The sequence below is a fragment of the Aythya fuligula genome, chromosome 6 (assembly GCF_009819795.1).
Source record: "Aythya fuligula isolate bAytFul2 chromosome 6, bAytFul2.pri, whole genome shotgun sequence".
Taxonomy (NCBI): Eukaryota; Metazoa; Chordata; class Aves; order Anseriformes; family Anatidae; genus Aythya; species Aythya fuligula.
The window spans coordinates 24,607,579-24,627,044 of NC_045564.1; the positions used below are offsets into that span (position 1 = coordinate 24,607,579).

Consider the following 19,466-nt stretch of genomic DNA (forward strand, 5'->3'; position numbering starts at 1 on the left):
ATCACAACCAACCATCATCTAACTGCCACAAATAAGGCCAATGTAACCAATGCCAGTAGTATATTGCTGCTATTCTGTGTTGTACATGTTAGGTGTTTGCTGTTTGTTCACAAACTTTAGGAGTGTATGACTGTTCCTTTGAACACAAGTCTCTCTCAGTGAGGTTCTATCCCAGCACAAAACAGCCTAAAGCCAGAAAAAAAAGAACAATATTCCCATTAGTTTTTTTCATTTAAGCTAATCAGACTGATTTATTATTTTCCTGTCAGCACTTGTTTATTTCAGGTTTCAGCTAATCATTCACCCATTTCTAAAAGTATATAAAAAGAACAATAGTCCAACAAGTACAAGTCGCTCCAATTTACTCACCAGTCCATTTCCTTTCAACCTTTCCGCAGCTCAAACAGAGGAAGTGTGCAAAAGTCCTGGGTTAAGTGGCAGAACTTTCTGGACAATTACTAAAAAGAAACCCTGCCCACACAAATCACTTTCAAAAGATAATTGATAGAAAATCATGGTGAAAAAATGTGCAAGTATTTATGCCACTAGATGGAGAGCCACAGGTGCCAAAAAGCTGATCCCCAGAAACAGGGAGTTTCCAGGTAATGTCTTAATTAAGAAAACATTCATGCATATGTCAATGTGAAACAAAACATTCCCAAACATTGTAGCTTACATATTCCAAATCTCATTTGCTAATACGGAATAGCATTTTTATTGTTAATTTACCCTATCCTCTACTGCCTCACAAAGGCAAAACTGATTTTGGAACTGAAGAGCTTACATGATATGCAGGACACATACTCTGTACATTCCTTCCATTGACATACTTTTGAGTGAAGCGTTTTCGTGCCACCGGTGAAATTCCCCGATCTCAGTCTCTCTGCAACATACATTTCACTGCATGATATGACCCTTTTTATCCTCCAGTTCTGTATTCTTTTGTGTCCTTGGTTGTTCCTTTAAAAAAAAAAAAGTTTAACCATCAAGTGAAAAATGTCCACAGGCATCTTACATTGCTTTATTAAAAAAAAAAAAAGAAAAAAAAAAAAAAGAAAAAAAGAAAAAGGAACAAAACCAAAAAGCGCCATCCAGACAGCTTCTTCTTTTGGAGAACAGCTTTACATTCCTGAGAGTATCTGTTGGAACAAGACTGCCTCTAAGTGTTCCAGGACTTGTCAGACATTGTAATCAGGGGACTTTCCCTGTGGTTGTCGCAGTCGAATTTGTAAGGTAGAAAATGCTCCCACAGTCACATGAAAGAAGAGCTGCCACAGGTTGCGCAGTTCGTACAGGTACATGTTACACAGGCAAATTAGCCCAAAAGTCAGGAAAGACTTGGCATTCCTCCAGCCCGTGTAATAAACAAACAGGTAACACTGTCAGGAAAAAGAAGAAACCGTATTATTGCATGGAAAACAGCTTCCACCACCAAAATGTCTCTGGTCATTAAGGGATTAAAACCAAAGCAAAACCCTAAATTAAACATGTCAGAACAACGTCAATTTAGCAGTTATGGAAGGGTGAAAGTACCTGACATCAACAACAATTCTCTCATACTAATTGATTAAAAACTGCAATAACAAGTGGCCCATGATAAAGGGAAGTGGATGTTCCTGGCAAACACTGGTCAAAAACACACTCTTTGTTCCACCTGAGCAACACAGAAGTAGCAAGAGCCAGTGTTAAATCCTCTTCAGATGGAGGAGCAGGGAGGACAGGGAAAACAGCACGGCCCTGCAATGGGGAATACTCAGTACAAGGCAATCCCCCAGCTGCAAGCCCAGCATCCTGCCAGAGTTCATCAGAGGATTAACTGGTGGAGGCAGACAAGTCCACACAGATCCACTGCCCTTCCTCAGGTGGTAAAACACTGATCATGTTTTGAGAGAAATGCACAACTCTACCTAACTCTACTGTGTTTAAAGCGTCAGTTTCTGCACAATGTGGTGTAATACAGAACATCTGGACTGCCCCCAGTTTCCTACCCTTTACCTTCCTACTACTGCAAGAGGAAATCTGCTCAAGTCTCTTGGCTCAGTTTTCTTTTCATCTCTAAAAGGACAGAGCTGTCCTGTGCTTTCTTGTGGATATTACTTTTACTCCTCCTCTTATTCAAACCACTTCCTTTTGACCTCCACCAAAAAAAAAGTTTGCCCCCTCTGGATTCTAGCAATTTCCATCTGCCAAAGAAAGCTTTTACTGTGCTTCAAGGCAGATAACATCACTTGGGCTTACTTTGTAATCCAAATCTGCTCCCAGAGAGTATATAGCTATTCTCACACAAATTTTTAAAAGCATTCTTCATCAGACTATGTAAGTGTTCTTCTTAAGCATTTGCTATCTTTTATTAGTGTTGGAGAAATTCTACTTAACTTATTTTAATATTTTATGTTCCTCAAAAAATGCCAAGCCATTGTACACTTGTAACCCCAATAATTTGTATCGTTTGGCTCTTTATGGAAAACCTGCAGATGTGAAATGTAAGCACAAAATATCAGATAGGAGAAGGAGATAGTGGAAAGTGGCTGAAAGATTTGAAAATGAAAGAGATGCACGATAATGTATGAAGTGGAAGAAAATTACTGTTTGTAGTGCCTAGGTATTACTGTATTTACTTCAAACCCTTCCAAATAAAAGGAGCAGTAAAGCATTTGGTCAGATGGTTAAATCCACTTAAACTGGGAAACTATTACTTAAAGGAAACAATATAATCTCCATTGCTTGAGACTTCTGCAGACAAACTACACTGTATCACTCAATCAACTAACTGAAAAAAAAATGTCAGCAACAGAAAGTGTATCGTATGAGTCTACTGTAAGATATTTTATGATCAATACATTAAAATGGAGCAGAAATTATTTTGATAATCACTCTATTCAAGTATCTGTGACATTTAGGAAAACACGATGACATTTATGCATGACTGAGTGATGTTTCTAAACGAGTGAATTATGCAAGCACAAGAACGCACCTGGTACAAACAAGCCGCTGTTCCAAGAAAAAATGCAATAACGTAGCTGAAATCTTCACCTTCACTCTGTGAAAATGAAAAGCCATCACAGATCTTACAACGTTTCAGTGAACATATAGCAAACACATACAGCATCGAAGTTATTCTTATTACATTTTAAAATAGTCTTACAGAGAGATTTATAAGAACCCCTATAATAGGCTAATCCAAAGAAATTAGCACTCATCATTGCTTATTTATCTCTAATAAACCACTGTGATCTGGAACCTGATTTGAAATCATGAAAATGTTTATTCACAGCAGATAACTAACACTAAGATTTTCAGAAGCCTCAGAGGAATCCCAGCTGGAGACTTACTTTCTGCCGATGCCTCTGAAAATTAACTGCCTTTAATATCAACTTTGTAGAACTGTGCCTTCCTGCAGCTTCACAAAATGGAAACAAAGCAAAAGGGAAACACACAAACTGGCCACTAGGGTGTGGTAAAATTCTACACAGAAAATAATGCAGGCACCTTTGCCTCAGTGGAAATGAGAGCAAACAAAACAAATTTATCAGATTATTAGAAAATCCAGTTTTCTTGAAGGAAAATAAGGAAAAAGTTACTTGAAGTGATAGAACTTTCCACTCTGTGTTTAGAAAAAAAAACAGAACAACGACTACATATTACTTCCAACCTCCTCAAACAGGTTGCTTTTCAATTCCTTTATAGCTAAGCAGAATAAATCTACATACTCAGTGATAGTCTAACTGCATTTCAAACAAACACATGCAACAATCAAAAACTTTCCCAGGCTAACAATGGGTATGTGCGCCGATGTTCCCCCTTGCCAGCAGATTTCACTTTGGGAAGAAGGCAATCCATTCAGAGCTACAACTTGTTTCTGCTCAGTGTGTTCAGTGTGGAGCATTTCCATTTACAATGCTGACTAGAGAAAAGTCAGTACGTCTGCACCTAAAACTTACTAGCACAATGCAGTACTTTCCTAAACCACTCACACGTGCAGAGGCAGTGAGGCAGAGGTAGTTGCTGCAGTACAGCTACAAATCATAGCAGAGTTTTTCTAACACCTAAGTAAAATACTGATTATAAAGGGAACAGTAATTTGGGACAGAAGTTTTTGAATGACTTTTCAGAAGAAGTTTAATTAATCATATTTCAGATTATTTCTATTTTAGAAAAACCCATAAGATATAAAGTAAGCTTTATGGATTTTTGGTGTGCATCATTTGTCAGAAAGAAGAAAAAAAGTCTTCCATCTGTACTGCCATCTATTACCTCCAGATGCAACAGCATACAGCATAAAATGAGTTGACTGCCCTATCATCAGTCAAACACATTAATCTAACACCTGCATACCTTACTGCAGCTGAGGTTTTTTTTTTTCAAGAACAAAAAACAAATTATAGAACCATTAAAGAAAGTTGCAGAATTCTGTTCAGTACTATTCCTACAAGAGGGTACTTTAAATTCTATCCTAATTAAAAACTGAGAAAAACGTGCGCAATAGAAAATCGTAACTAGGAATAATGTAAAGATATGCTCACTATTTATTTTATTTTAGAAAAAACAGAAGCCTCTACATGGAACGCTTTCATTAACCTTGCTCTACTATTCATTAGTCTTCAGGAGATGCTGAGACCTCAAAGAATATTTTTTATTACATCTTTACATATTTCAATAACTATGTAAACTACGGGAATAAAGGTCATCTTCTTTACCCTTCTTCCATACAAAGTTCATTAGCTAGCAAAAGCATTGTAGTCCTCGTGTTTGTTCTAGCAAAAAGACAAGCTGTTGGCCAAGGAGGAAGATTCCCCTTCTCGTTCTGAAAACCTCCATGGAATTTTTAGTTTCTACAGCCATCAGCACAACCCTATAGACCTGTTTAATGTTAGTAAATCTTTTTCACAGTAACATACACAAGGACTCTGTGCATCGAAAGAAACTGAAAGTTCATTGGGAGGGTAAGAGCAGAGTTCACATAAGCAAATAAATGCTTGAAGGTTACTTTTGTTTTTTTGTTTTGTTGTGTTTGGAAACAAGAAATCACTCGACAGTTTCTCTCATGTCGATCCTTTCAGAACAGAGTGAAATAAGCACTCTGTCTAAGAAGGTTTATTAAGAACAAATAAGAAAAAAAAATGTGGCCAGATTCTCAACAGTTCCCATAATTTCTCAGAACTGTTTTAAAATAATATCTATTCAAATTGTTTCATATCCTGGCATAAATTTTGAGAAAAGAGCAAGATGTTCACATAATCATTGCTGCCAAGTACCTAGGGAGGGAGTCAGACACCCACCTTCCACTGCCTTTGCAACTCACAGCCTTAACGAATGATCCATCACTCTCGAGAAGGATACTTAGATTATATGCAGCAAGTTTCACTAATAAAGGTCTGACCTCACAGACAGTATTTGTGAAAATAAAACTGGCAAGACTCAGCTCATATAGCAAGCACTTCGAAAATAACAGTATAACTACAATGATGCAGAACTCCAAAATTCAGAAACATGATACAATACCTGCAGGAGACTTTCTATGGCATGAAAGCCACGAATTAAATTCAAAGCCCCACATAACAGACTAAGTACAAACGAGACGATCCCTGGCAGAGTGACAGGTTCCAGACGCTGATGAGGAGCTGCAAATCGAAAGAACAAAATAAAGATATTAGAAGTCAAAGCAGTATTTTAAGAAATACAGAAAAATATCAAATCTCATTTTTACCAGTGCCTTCTATTTCAAGAGGTAACTGAAGCAAACCCCAAAACAAAACTTTGCTTCTTAAAGAAAAAACACTTTAAATATATCAACACAAGGTCTAGAAAGGAATTAAAGCATGTTTTTCTTCAATGCATAACTGTCTTATTATATTTAATCTAACTCAATATATCCAATTTATTCAGTAGGGTCCTGAAAGCCGCTTAAACGCACCAGGAAATCAATGGCAAATGATGCACTTGCTGCTGAAATTTGTCCACAATTAGTAGCCAGGTAATAAGTCACATACTTAAGAGCTCCCCTCACAATCTCAATTTTTCTTTAACACTAATGCATTAGAAGAATTATCAAGACTTATTTAGCTTGCTTGCTGAATGGAACACTATGAGGCAAAGCCTATTACATTCCCCTAACTTAAAAAAAAATAGATACAGCCAATGAGTACTACTCCAAGGAAGACTGCTCTGAATCTACAGCTAATACCAATCTTACATCCTTGTATAGACCTTGAAGTTACTGCTTAGAGGTCTCTCACAAAATATGTTAAAATTAAAACATATTTTCTTTGCACAGCAACTCCTTCAGGCTTATCTAGGGTCACAAGCACATAACAGTTGCTTATGTTGCTCATTACTGTCCCTTTCCATAATTAATAACAGAGCACAAATATGAAAAAAACAATGCAAAACTCTAAACAGTCTCAGCAACACTGAGAAAACAACAGGACTACTGAACCATACTTAAATCGCTCTGTTCAAATCAACGAAGTGTAAAGATGTGAACAATGAGGTTAATGAACCGTAACATTAATAGAGAGAGAAGTGTCAATCCTGGTCGTATGCACTGAACAGATCCAGGAAAAAGGCTTTCCAGTTTATGAAGTTACAGAAACTAAACAAACAAAAAAAAAAGACAAAAGGTATTTCACACTGATAAGCAGGCAGGGCTGTCTGATTACTGGTGTGCAGTAACTTAAAATGAGTTCAGTTAGCTCATTTGTGCTATATTTAATAGTGAACTTAGGGCAATACTACTAGAAACAACCACTCTGTTACGGTTATATATGGTATGTGCATACCATACAGCGAAGGAGAAACTTTCAAGTCTGGCCAATAGAGTGGGTAGTAAATATCCAGGGAGAGTTCGTTTCAAGGATGGAGAGAAGCGATGATAGCGAAGAATTACGCAAGTATTAGCAGACTTGCTAAAAAGACAGTCACATTCACGACACTATTATTTAATAGCATCTAAAATTTGAAGAGCTAAAAGGAGGAAAGTGCAAACCTCTCATAATGCACAGCCCTTGGATAGTGAGTTTCTACAGCAATTCAAGGAAGGGAGTGGATAACTGAACAGAGAGATGCGTGGAAGGGAACATACCTTTCAAAACAGCATGCAGTAGATGATTAAAGATACATACAGTACTGCTTAAAAGATTCTACTCCTATAAACAATTTAAATATCTTCACACTTATTTTCCTAATTTCCCAGAATTTCTAGTACTCTTAAATAGTAAATACTGAAATTGTAAGTTATTTCTACGCTGTTCAATAGCGCTTAGAATTCTCAGGATCAAGGCCCTGGCAGTACAGATAGGGCACCCTAACAATTCTGTTTCTCATTTTTAGTAGAAAGTAGTTCTCAGTCTCCTAAAGGAATCCTTAAGAATAAGCAATGTAATTAGGATGATACCACAGTAAAGATATCCTATTAAAAATATATAAAAGCACAAAATTAAGCTGATTTCTTATAAGACTTTAGCAAATGTTTAGCTTTAAAATAGCAATTTCCACCTTGACACTGTAAAGTGAATGGCAATGGTATGTGCCTGCCCAGGATAAGCAAGGATTTGGGAAGTTTCAAGTTTTCTGGCATACTGGGAAACATCTAAATGTGGGCCTCAAACCGATTCAGAGCATTCACTTGATACCACAAACCTTAAACCCTGCTCAAGTTTTACCCCAGTTAAAAACCACACAATGCCACATGTACCTCCTACACACGGTAAATTAAAGATTAAAAAAAAAAAAATTAAAAAAAAAAATCAAGACCACTTAAATGAATGAATGAATGTGACAAGTTTATATGAAATTGCTATCACTGACCTCATACACAAAGCACTTATTTTACAGAATAGCTCTTTCAGACACCACAGCTCTTTGGAACTTCACCTTCACAGATGCTTCCTAAAGCAATGCCCCTCTCTCCAGCTGCTCTAACTGATAGCACTGCTTTTAGCTTTTGTCACTGGATCTCACTGGGCAGAAACAATCAAAATTTTGATAAATATTAAGAGGTTAAAAAAAAAAGGATTATGTTAAGTGCTCATCCTGTTTTGCTTATTTTCATGTGGTTAGTTTTCCCTTCAAGAGCCTGTCCATTAAATAGTCCTTTTTCTCTCTCTGAGTGCCTTGCAAAGAGAAACATTTAGAGCATAGAACACGACATCTAAACTAAAGGACGTTATCTCATGGCAATTTTATGCTTTAAGAACACCACAGTTAAATTTTATTTATTTTTTTTTTTTTTAAGAAATAATGTCAAAAGAAAGATTAATTCTACCACTCTGCATCTGTGACATTTAAGGATACAAATATGAAAGTCTGAAACTTACCTGCAGATATCTTACCAGTCCCCTTATACTCTGCTGCAGATAGATGGGCAAACCCATTAGCTGAGCCAAGTTCTGACAGGGAAATTTGATAAGGTGGCCTCAGTTTGATTTCTGTCTGCATGTCAGCAAGATTCATCTTTGTTGACAAAGAACGTGTGTTGTTGTATCTCTGTTTGGTCCTCTGAATGAAATTATCTGTGTAAAATTTAAAAGAAAAGTTATAACCCTATGGACTTTGGTTAATTAAGTAATCTTAAACCATGCAGCTTTATGTACTACATACTTCACAAATTTAAATACGCTGTTTGAAATGACTACATTTATCTTGGAACATTCTAATGCCATTTCTGTTTTGTGGCTAATATATCGTGTGCTACTTTATTCTGCAGTCAAAAAAATCAAGCTCTAGAAAGCTAATTACTTAATAACTGTGAATAAACTAATGACTTTTCACTGCATGAGACTGAATGAACTGCTAATACAATGGATTTACTGCACTTATTTTGGCTTTGCTGAGAGGTTATTAAATATCCTTATGAAAAAATCAACTGCATTCAAGTATAAACTTATGTAGGTATGAAATGTGACTGCAAAATATTCTGACTGAGAAAACATAGTATCATATTATACAAATGTGAAGATTGCAGTAGAACTCTGTTCTATATTAACAGCTAGTAAAACAAAGGCATAAAAAAGGGTTCAAAGACATATTTATAAGGAAGACAATGTCATACAAAAACTGTTAATAAAGAACTGACTGGATTACAGGAACTACCAAACAGTTATTTCTTTTATATTAGTTTTATATATAATTTCCTCTACAATTGCAGTTTGTTTTATTCTAATGCATTTTATAAGAATACTTAAAACAACTGTGCAGTATTAAAGCAACAGATTAATAGAATCCATAACAGCTGTTATCTGGTGTACATGAGATTAGCTGTATTTGGAGCTTGCATAACAGAGGACTAAATGCCTCAGTATATCCTAAGACAAATAAAAATCTCTCCCTTTCATGTACTGAACAAAAACTGCTGAACACCTAAGAGCCAACATGAAATTACAGTCTAGTAGACTAATGTGCAAAGAAGTTTTTGGTTGTGTTTTTTGTTTTTATTTTATTTTATTTTATTTTTTTATTTATTTTTTTTATCAACCCTAGTGGGAGTTAATTAAGATTCTAAATCCACCTGAAGTACAGCAATAAACTGCCTTGTATAGTTTTGTTTTGTGTACATTAAGTTGCACATTTATTTAAATATTCATTTATCTTAGTTTGAGAACAGACATAACAAGAAATCAGATCTTTACCAAACTCTATAAAACAGTACGGTCTGACAGCAGTATTTGTCTTCATCATGTTGTAGGTAGTGATGAACTCTTTCTGAAGCTCATCCAGGAAGCAGAAAGCCAGGACACTGGGATAATTTTCAGTGCACAACATCATGTAACTTACTCCCAGAGAACTGATAAAACTGTAATTGAGAAAAAAAAAAAAATTAAATCTGGGTAACACATAGCTTCACTAGTCTGATCTTGTATTCTGTAATCAGAAAAGCAAAAAACTGTTGCAGGGTAGCAAAGGAATTAACGCTTACTGAAAAGTCAAATGGTATTCTAGTAGAAAATTAATTTAGTTTTAGTCAAAAAGCAAAAGCTTATCTTCAGAGAGCAGGGAAGGGCAGGTGGTTCTTGTTAAAATACATTAGGAGGACACAAAACTGATCCAAAACGTAACAAACACCTCATTCTCCAGAGAGAGTAAAGATGGCCAGAGATGGCAAATACAAAATCAAAATTTAATACGCATAACCCTATTGCGTTTAGGCAGTTCACTAGACTTCACTTCTTCATGACACATATTCAAATTTTTTCAAGATTTTGACATATAAAACCTACACTATTAAAAATACTCAAAGGTAAGTCATAAAAACCTCTTGATTAAGCTGTATCTCTCATTCTCCAAAGGTTTTTTTTTTTTTTTTTAATCCAATCAGTTTACAAGCGGACTACAGGTAAGGTTTAAAAAGATTAACTATTGACTTTCTTCAACAACTGTTCTGCATTTTACAGATGATTAAAGAGATGATTCAACACATTAATTTATTACAGGAAATATTTACTTCATGTTCCTTACTTATACAAAGAGAACCTACATTTGCCCTGTGTTTGTATCTGCAATGTGGAAGTATAACAGAAATTCAGAGCAGTACGGATACGACATACACGTTTTGTAATGTCTTTACTCTTGCTTACAGAACGATCATATAACATGATGTTTAAACAAGAAAATGCAGGTGATAGTTAGGAACTTATTAAAAAAACAAACAAACAAGGGATCAGTCTTGGAAACTGCAACTCATCTTAAAACATCAAAATAACAAATGGAAATAACTGTAAGTTACCATTCAACAACCAGGTAAAACACACAGCTACTGACCATGTGTTTTTTTTTTAACAAGCACTGGAAGACTAGCAGGCAAGAATACAGAAAACATTAATTTCAAGCATGAAAATCAAATTTAAAAGTCTACTAAAACAAAGGGATGCACCATTTCTTGCAACTGAGCCATCAACATACTTTGATACTGCTTTTCCAAGAATGCTCTTGCACTGACACAAGGAATCAAAAAAACATTGACTGGCAAGATTTAGTCCGTGCTGGCCCTGATCCTGAGCAAAGCAGGACACTCACACATACATATGGGGTATGACAGACACTTGAATCTCACGTGGGAGATAGAGAAGGCTGAGGAGAAAACCTCCTAGGACCAGGGAGAGGTGGGAGAACAAGATGAATAGTTTGTCTGAGAATTGAAAATCATGGCATGTTTTTAACCAAAATCACATCAACCTATTTATTTAGATTCAGACTCCACACGCTGCCAGTCGGGATAAAAAACTGTTGACACAACCAAGGCATGAAAAGGTAGGAAGACAGAAAAATGAAGAAGCACAACTCGTTGCCTCAACTGAGAGCACAGTATGAAATAATTATCATGGTAAGCTACTTTTTTGGGCCACGTTTTCTCTGAAATCAACAGAAATTCTGAAGTTACAACAGAAGCACTGCAGGGCCTAATTCCATAACAACATACACGTGAGGTTTCAAAAATACTGGGTTATAAATGTACTTGGGTAATTTTTAAATATGTGTAGACTAAAAAGAGAAAACAAATACTAGTTGAACTAGCATGACGAAGAACATATCTGACGATTTGCATGTGAAAGACAAACTCAAAATTAATAAAAATGCTCCTAGTAGGTCAACAACTTCAGTATTAATAAAAATATTGTCTATTTCAAGACAGGACTTTCACTGAAGTAGGACTAGGCTTCAAACTCTCTACAAATTCTCCATTTTTAACTTCTACACAAGAATTACTGCCAAGAATTACTCTCATTTTGATTAATCACTTCTATCATACAAATGTTAACTTTAAATTACAGACAGATATAAACAAGGATATTACAAATACATAAAAGAGAAGTCTTACTTTATATTATAGTGCCCAGTTTTCAAAGTACATCTGTCAGGAAGCTGAGAAAGTTTCTTTGAGAGCATTTTAAAATACTTCCTACATTCTTGCACTCCTGTGCTTTGATCGTAATCAGTAGATGCAGACAGTGGGAGTCCATCCCTCACACGGACCACAGAGGCAGATAAAATCATAGACATTGCCAACAGCGTTAATGACAACCTGAAAAAATACAAAATAAACTTAGAAATATAGATGAATCAGAATTAAGGTAGAACTAAAAGGAGTCAACTGTGATTAACCAACCTGTGCAAACTGTATACTGGCTGAAGCTTAAAATGGGACACATGGATAATTTTCAAACCTAACTCAGATTAAAACCCTAACAGCATAGGATCCATTAGTCTATGTGAAACACAAAGCAGCAGCAAATTTAAAAAATATATATTTGAAAATGTGACACTAATCTGAATTCCATAAATCCTGGGTGATACTGTACTTACATTCTCCCTCTTTAGATCTGCAAAATGGGTCTATCAGTATTACACAAGTACTGGGCAGGTTGAAATGGCACTCGCAAAGCCCATGTGCTTTTCCAGTATTCGTCATTTTCTAAGCATAACAAATAAAGCTTTGTGAAATCTATCCTTCTAAAGAAAAAAATAAATGTGTATTTAAACATTTCCCACACAAAAGGCAAGAAATTCTAGGAAGCATTTAACAGCATGAACACCTAGCCTGCAGACAGTCTTTCAAGACAGAAGACACATTTAAAACTTTCAAGTTCTTCAAATCTTATGTTAAAACAAAACATCCAAAAGTTTAGTAAGACAAGCTCTATGCAGATTATTTTAAGAGGCTGATTACTCTGACAAGTGGGCGAACTGCTAGAATCTATATGAAGCCAAAAGCAAACACTTCCTTACACAACTTCTAACACTGCTCTGCTGACTCCTACCACTTACTACACCTATCACTTCAGAAATTATGAAAAAAATAGTTTTTGCCTCCCTCAGATGATGCTCCTGAAGTTTCATATAGTCATAAAATGAAACAGAAAACAGATTTATGAATACAGCTGAAATATGCTTTAGTGCACAATATTGACGTGTTTATAGCACCTTTCAAACCATGACATTAACGGCGCTTTACAAGTCCTAGCAATTCAAGGACTGTATTCTGAAACTTAGGAATCCAACTTTTCCCCAAACAGCACTGCCTCTTTGTAAAAGAAAGGAAATCGCTGTTTTCCCCTTGAGCTCTCCCCTTTCCAATTCCCTATTCCCCAAAGGTTATACATAAAGATATTTATGAAATAATAATCGATGGTGATTTTTTTCAAGTACATTTACAGCTCAGAAAGACACACGTATAATTCCATGTTGTGATTTCTGATTTGAGAAACTTGGCTTCATCAGCAAACTTCAACCTGCTTTGAGACGCAGCAAGTCTGCTGAGTAAGTTCCAAACGAATATCGTTCTAGTTCTACTTCCACAGCATATCAGCCTTCCCCCAAATTCGTTAACGGCGGCAGAAGTCACTGCTGCCTGTAGTCTCCTGAGTACCTTTGGGCTTTTATAAGGCACGCTTGTTTTTCACAGTGTCCCTAGAGAATTCCCTGTTGTACAAAATGCTTTGATCAGCAGCATAACCAACAAAAAGCAGCCACCCAGAATTCCCAACACCTTCAGGACTTCCTAGAGGTAAGCATTCTGGAAATTCAACCTGCAGTCCTAGAAACTTTAACCTATCTGTGTTTAAGTTCATGCACACGCCTCCAGCAGGACAATTCACGTGGAATACACAGAGCACACATTTTCTTAATTACACTGCTAACCACACAACCATGACAGCAGCTCCAGAGCATGACAAAATTGCAGATGAGCTCTCCATAGCAGCAGTTCTCAGACAATAACCATTTCTACCACTTGGGGCCCAATTCTGGGAGGGAATTCTGGGAGCTACATCGATTTAAACATAAGAACAGTAACGTGAGAGCAAAGTTCAGAATTCCTCTCATTAACTTACTTGCACAAAATGGAATTTCATGAATCTGCATTTCCTCTGATGAAGCAAGTAACTTCATTAGCACCTAACGTGAAGAAAGGAACATAACTCCATGTCCTATTTCAGGAGCAGGTAGCAAGTATGACAGCACAGCAGAAGAATCTCAGAATCCTGTTGCCAGCTCTCAGAAGGAAAAATATTGTTCTGGTCACTTCTTAAATGATCTTGATTATAGTTCATGTTGAGTTATCTGATGAGATAAGAACAAACAGAAAAAAAAATAATAAAGAAGAATGTATTTACTGCCTAACGACATTCTTAAGCTCTTTTTGTGAGGTCACATTGGAAAAGCCTGAATACACCCCAAAGAGATTATTTGGATGTAGTCAAGCAAGGAAAAAAAATATTAATAGAGTAACAAAAATATTAGTGTTTCTACATTCCTTACAAGAAGCTGAGGAATCTGCAATTACTTCAGCCATTTAAACTAGGAACTATCCACGTGTACAATACATTACTAACTTAAATAATGTAACCTTTTGACTGAATTCACCTCATACACTAAGTTTAATTAATTTATAATCCACCCCAATTAGAAACCCAAACACTTTAGAAAGGTAACACCACACAATCATACCCATATTTCCACAGCATTCAGATTCTCAGTGCTCAGTCTAACATCAGTTGTTTTACAGTTAGGGACAAGGGAAGTGTCACTACCAACAGGATGCACACATGGGCAATAATGCGAACAATAAAGACCGCTGCAGACCCCTTACCCATAAATATTTGCGTAAATCTAGAACAAAAATAGTTACTTTCTTCAGAACTCACATTCAGAGAAATTACTCTTTTAGAGAAGACAGGCCACCATTAAAACCCACCGGTTCTCTTCATGTACTATGAAATCATACAAGGTAAAAACTGTGTCTGTCTTAACACCAGCAGATAACCAGCTTCTGTTACTGTCATTTAAAAAACCCACCCTGTGTAAAGATGTACTTCTTTCTCAGCCTCCTTAAAGCAGAATCAGAAAGGTACCCAAGAAATGAAGTTAATAAAAGAAGTGTTATTTCGGTTTCAAGATCACACGTACGTACAGAGGTATGTGTAGTACATACACTATAACACAACATTCAGCCTCGCTTGAAAATGCATTCACACAAAAGAAAAGCTTACCAAATCTTCAAAAAGCTACTTTACTCAATTCTCAAAACAACAGCACTTCACACAAGGCATCAAGAGATAAACTGACATGATTTTGAAGAAAGAGTTTTAAAGATATGGGACTGCTTTTAGAACTAAATTTAATTTTTTTAATCATCTATTCAAAACTGCAGATATTAACTCACCCTAACATTACACATTCCACAGCTTTTCCTCAAAAAAAGCTTATATCCTTTGAATACCTCCCCTCGCACGGGTAGGTTCTGAGCCTCTGACAATGACTGACAGGGAGAGTTTGCTACAGAAGCATCCTTCAGTGCTCATCCTGGTCTCACCTTTCCCCGTGTGCATCTGCTTCTGGTCTGTCTACTGATTTCACCGCACAGAAATGCTTAGCGGCTCTTCCTGCAAATGGAAATTGGCAGAACTCAGGAAAAAGAAAGCCACGGAGGAACCTGGCCGCAGGCAGGAAGGCGAGCAGCTGGCTGGCCTGCCTGCTGCTGTTCCACCCTCTCCAGAACCACCCAATATACCAACCAATATACACGTCAGCCTCCCCTGCGCTCACAAACAGGAGCTGCCACGTGTGGCTGCAGCTTCATTTCTTCCCATGAGACAGATGATGAAAAACAGAGCCTGTCTTACCATGACTTTTTTTTTTTTTAGAGAGAGATGCAATTATTATCTAGTTTATTTACGTGTCACGGTGGCACTTAGTCCTGAGGCAGCACCTGTAAAGGCCTTAGGAAGGGTTTATATAGCAGTACTGCTAATAAATTGATCTTCCGATTAGTGATCTCATAATAATTACCTTACAGTTATCTGAGATCTCATCATAACTACTTAGGCGCAGGCGATCATCTCTCTTTGCTTTAAAAACCACCCCAGCTCCGCAGATACCCCTAGACACCGCAGGCAGCCCCTGAGCCGCAGCAAGCCTCCCCTCCTGCCCTGACAGCCCCCGGCACCCCCACAACCGAGGCGCTTCCCGCCAGCACCCCCCGCACCACACAACCCCGCGTTCCTCCGGGCCCTCACAGCATCCCCAGACAGCAACCTTCACCCCCTCCCGGCACCCAGCCCGGCTAACGACACCCACCGCGACCGGCCCACGCCACCCAAACCCAAAGCGGGCCCGGCCAGGCCGCGCTAGGCCGCGAGCAGGCCGCGTTGCCTAGCAACGGCGGAGGCCCCGCGGGCCGCCTCACCGGAGCGCCGTGGCGGCGGCCGCTGCCGCGCTGCACGCTGGGTACCGGCCACGTCCGCCGCCGCCGGCGGGAGCGCCGCTCACGTGACGCCCGCGCGGCCCCGCCATTGCGCCGCGGCCGCGGCTCGGGGCGTTGCCATGGCGACGCGCCGGGGCCGGGCCTGGGCATGGGGCGGCCCCGCCTGGCGGGGGCTGGCCCTGCGCAGGGCGGTTCCGTGCAGCCCGGGGCGGTGTGGGATTGGGTTGTGCTCCTCGGGTGGCACCGTGCGATAAATCCTTGGTTTCCACTCCGGTTAATAAAGGCTTTTTGGACGTGGCACTGCTTGTGGTTCGTGAGCGGAGTGGCTGGCGTGCCTGCGGGTCACGGAGAAGTGACACAAGTGTGTCACTTTTGCTCATTCCCAGTCATATAACAGTCAAATAACACTAAGTGACGATACAAACATGGAAAATCCCATTACTAAGCCCAAAGTGAGACTCTCTATTTTACAGTTTTCCTCACCAGCACAAGAACATTTTTCTCCATTACTCGTCGTCATTACTGTTTCCCTGCAGTTTCAGTCTGCCAGCTCAGCTCTCCAGGGAAGCAGCCTGTTCCTTGCTAACACCCTTTAATTTCCCCGTCCGCTGCTGGCTGAGCTGCACGAGGGGCTGTAGCACTGCATAGCGCCAGGTACAGGCACCAAGCCTCATGCTCTGGGCCTTCTGGTTCTGCTCAGCCTCACTCCGGAGCAAGGTGGCCAGCAGGGCAGCACTAAAACACAAACTCTCCAAATTCAAGTCTGCCTTCTCTGGGCAGCATCACTTGGGAGTGGACACCCGCAGTGGACACCCAGGTGCCAGTGCTGTGGTAAAACCATCTCTCACCACAGCCTCAAGGCAGGAGGTGTGAGCCCGGTGCCCAGTGCTGTGGTAAAATGGCTCCGTGAGCAGCCTTCCGCATGCTGCTTGTGCTGGAGCTTTTTTGAAGTTAGTATCTTGGCCTGCCAGGAAGAAACTGTGTCCATGCCAGGCTTTTGTAGAGCTGAGCACAGGAACATCTCAATCCTGAATGAGGAGGCACAACTGCAGTGTATGTTAGGAAGATAATACACTAATCTAAATAATTTCTAGAGAGTCCTTATCCTGTACAAACAGAGTGCAGAGCATTACAAGCTGCTACACAATTTAACAAAGTACGATAGCATCTACCAAATGCTGAGAAGTAGTGATTGCTTAATTAGAGGCTGCCTAAAGGTCTGTGATAAGTGCATACGTGTGTCATTTTAATATTTCCAGTTCTTGTGAACTGTTTATCTTTCAACCCTAAAATTCTCCTGACCGTTTGTAAATGCTTTGAAGGCATAATGACAAGCATTTTGCATTTATACAAAAAGAACTTGAAAAATTATATACACATCTATTAATTAATACTTACACATTCCTAGGGAAAAAAGAAAAAGGTAATGTTCTTTATTTTCAGGTGAACCTGGCCCCAGGAGGTTCAACAAATTGCACAAGGTCACTGAGAGAGGCGATGGCAGAGTCAGAAGTGAAGTTGCAGCTCAAGTGCTTCCAGCTCTCACAGTGAACTTAAATCATACCTGTTATTTAAGAATTTGCATGGCTAACAAGCCAGATACATTTTAAATATCTTTTTTTTTTTTCCTTGTCCCACTGGCTCCCCTAAGACAATGAAGCAGTAAAACATTGTTAGAGGGTACCACACAGGGAATAAATTAGGGAAAGCTGAAGCAAGAGATAAAAGTAAGATTTGTAAGAAGTAAATCCAGTCAGTACAAAGGCAAGTCAAGTGAAGGAATGTAGGCATTCGGAAAGGAGAGAGAAAGAGATTAAGAGGAGCACAAAAGTGGGTATGGACAGCACCAGAGGTTGAAGAGAAGTGGTGCCAGGTACGTCCCTGTGGTGTCAAAACCCTCAGAAATGGCAGTGAGGAGCCTTTTGTGGGTGCAGCAAAATAACAAAGCCATGTGGCTGCTTAATGTGCCATCAGCCAGCTGGAGATAAAAACAGCAGCTGAGACAAGTTAGGATGGGATTTTTCTCACCAAAATTGCTCATTGTGAAGCTGTTGCTTTTGCCCCTCAGTCACTGCAGGGGGAGCCAAGAGGAGCAGCCTCATTTATACGCTGAGGTTTTGGATGGCTAGAGGTAGGGAGGATAAACTTGTGGCCTCTCTATGCAGTGTTTAAGCATGGTTTTTAAAAAAGGTCTCCCAGAGGAAAAATAACCAACCTGAGGAGATGGCAATAGTTGTGCTCCAGTGATGGAGTCTCAGGAGAGGCACAGAGGCCAAAGGACCCTTAAAGGTCACTCAGAAAATTCTACCTCAGCTTTCTTTGTAGCAAATTAAACTATTAAATACCCAGTGGGTGTGGAATATACCAGATCTCTGATCCATTTTGTAACCCATTTTTATGGGGAAAAGTGCTACCATATTCCTTAGCCTTCCTTGATTTACACTAATCAAACCCAAAGCCTTTCATCTTTTCCTAAAATTTATGTTTACCAAATATCTTTATAATTCTGTTGCTCCTTTCTCTGGACCTTGCCAACTTTTTCTATATCTTTCTTAAAGTTTGGTGCTTGGTGCTGGGGATTTAGCTGGAAACCATGCTAATAATGCAATAGTGTGCTTTCCGTTCCTTCTACAGAAATGCCGATTCTCATAAAAACACAGATATATCAAATCAGTATCTATTAGTTTATGTTCAGTGCAGCCCAACTTCATCACGAATGCTTAAAACTCTGAAACAAGCTCCTGACATCACGACATGGGCTAAGAACGTGTGATATTTTAACAGCTCTGCACTCTAAAAAAAACTGCATCTGATTTGAAAGGTTTTAGACAAGCTAATCACATGAGCTAAGATTATATTAGTTCAAATGACTAATAAGAAATTAGAAAAATTAATACCAAAGCCATTGCTTTCCAGGCTTACGAGCTTCTCTTGCTAACAGAAGTGCGAGCAAGGTCATGAAAACTATCAGCAGAATATCCAGTTTATTTCCTTGCTTCTGTTTTAAATGCTTCTCCACTGATTCAGACTTAAGGGCCTGTACTAGGCACAAGAGTTTCTTTCATGCAACGATAGAGTTTAATTCTCAAGGGCTTTACAAGTCTGAGGCCACCTCGTAACGTCACATAAAGTATCTCAAAGGTAATAAATGCAGATGATAGAACAAAATAGCGTTATCCCAATGGCCCTTGTTGCAGTAGGCCCCAGCATGATCTCCTGCATAAAGAACATCATATTTCTGAAAAGTAATCTTCATGCTGCATCTCAATTA

The 19,466-nt window shown here is 38.7% G+C and overlaps 1 protein-coding gene across 3 annotated transcripts; it reads right to left on the reverse strand.

The window, feature by feature from the left end:
* Nucleotides 1-1,090: 1,090 nt before the first annotated feature.
* Nucleotides 1,091-16,236, reverse strand: SEC22A (SEC22 homolog A, vesicle trafficking protein). 3 transcript variants are annotated; one of them, XM_032190621.1, is made up of 9 exons: nt 16,178-16,236; nt 15,305-15,374; nt 13,824-14,052; nt 11,813-12,016; nt 9,627-9,790; nt 8,316-8,510; nt 5,503-5,621; nt 2,975-3,040; nt 1,091-1,379 (listed from the first exon to the last, which is right to left on the reverse strand). In XM_032190621.1, exons 4-9 carry the CDS (start codon nt 11,992-11,994, stop codon nt 1,179-1,181), a joined length of 927 nt encoding a protein of 308 aa, XP_032046512.1. In that variant the 5' UTR covers nt 11,995-12,016; nt 13,824-14,052; nt 15,305-15,374; nt 16,178-16,236; the 3' UTR covers nt 1,091-1,178. The 3 variants fall into 3 exon arrangements, with proteins under 3 accessions (XP_032046512.1, XP_032046513.1, XP_032046514.1); XM_032190622.1 differs by lacking the exon at nt 16,178-16,236 and adding an exon at nt 16,069-16,095; XM_032190623.1 differs by lacking the exons at nt 15,305-15,374; nt 16,178-16,236 and adding an exon at nt 15,155-15,298.
* Nucleotides 16,237-19,466: the final 3,230 nt, after the last annotated feature.

What these genes read in the sequence shown, in the direction of transcription:
- SEC22A (XM_032190621.1), bottom strand. Translation starts at nt 11,994, where the DNA reads ATGTCTATGATTTTATCTGCCTCTGTGGTCCGTGTGAGGGATGGACTC. An exon ending in ACTGGGCACTATAATATAAA is followed by an intron (nt 9,791 to 11,812) that starts GTAAGACTTCTC and finishes TCTCAATTACAG; the next exon opens with TTTTATCAGTTCTCTGGGAG. An exon ending in CCATAGAAAGTCTCCTGCAG is followed by an intron (nt 3,041 to 5,502) that starts GTATTGTATCAT and finishes TCATTTTCACAG; the next exon opens with AGTGAAGGTGAAGATTTCAG.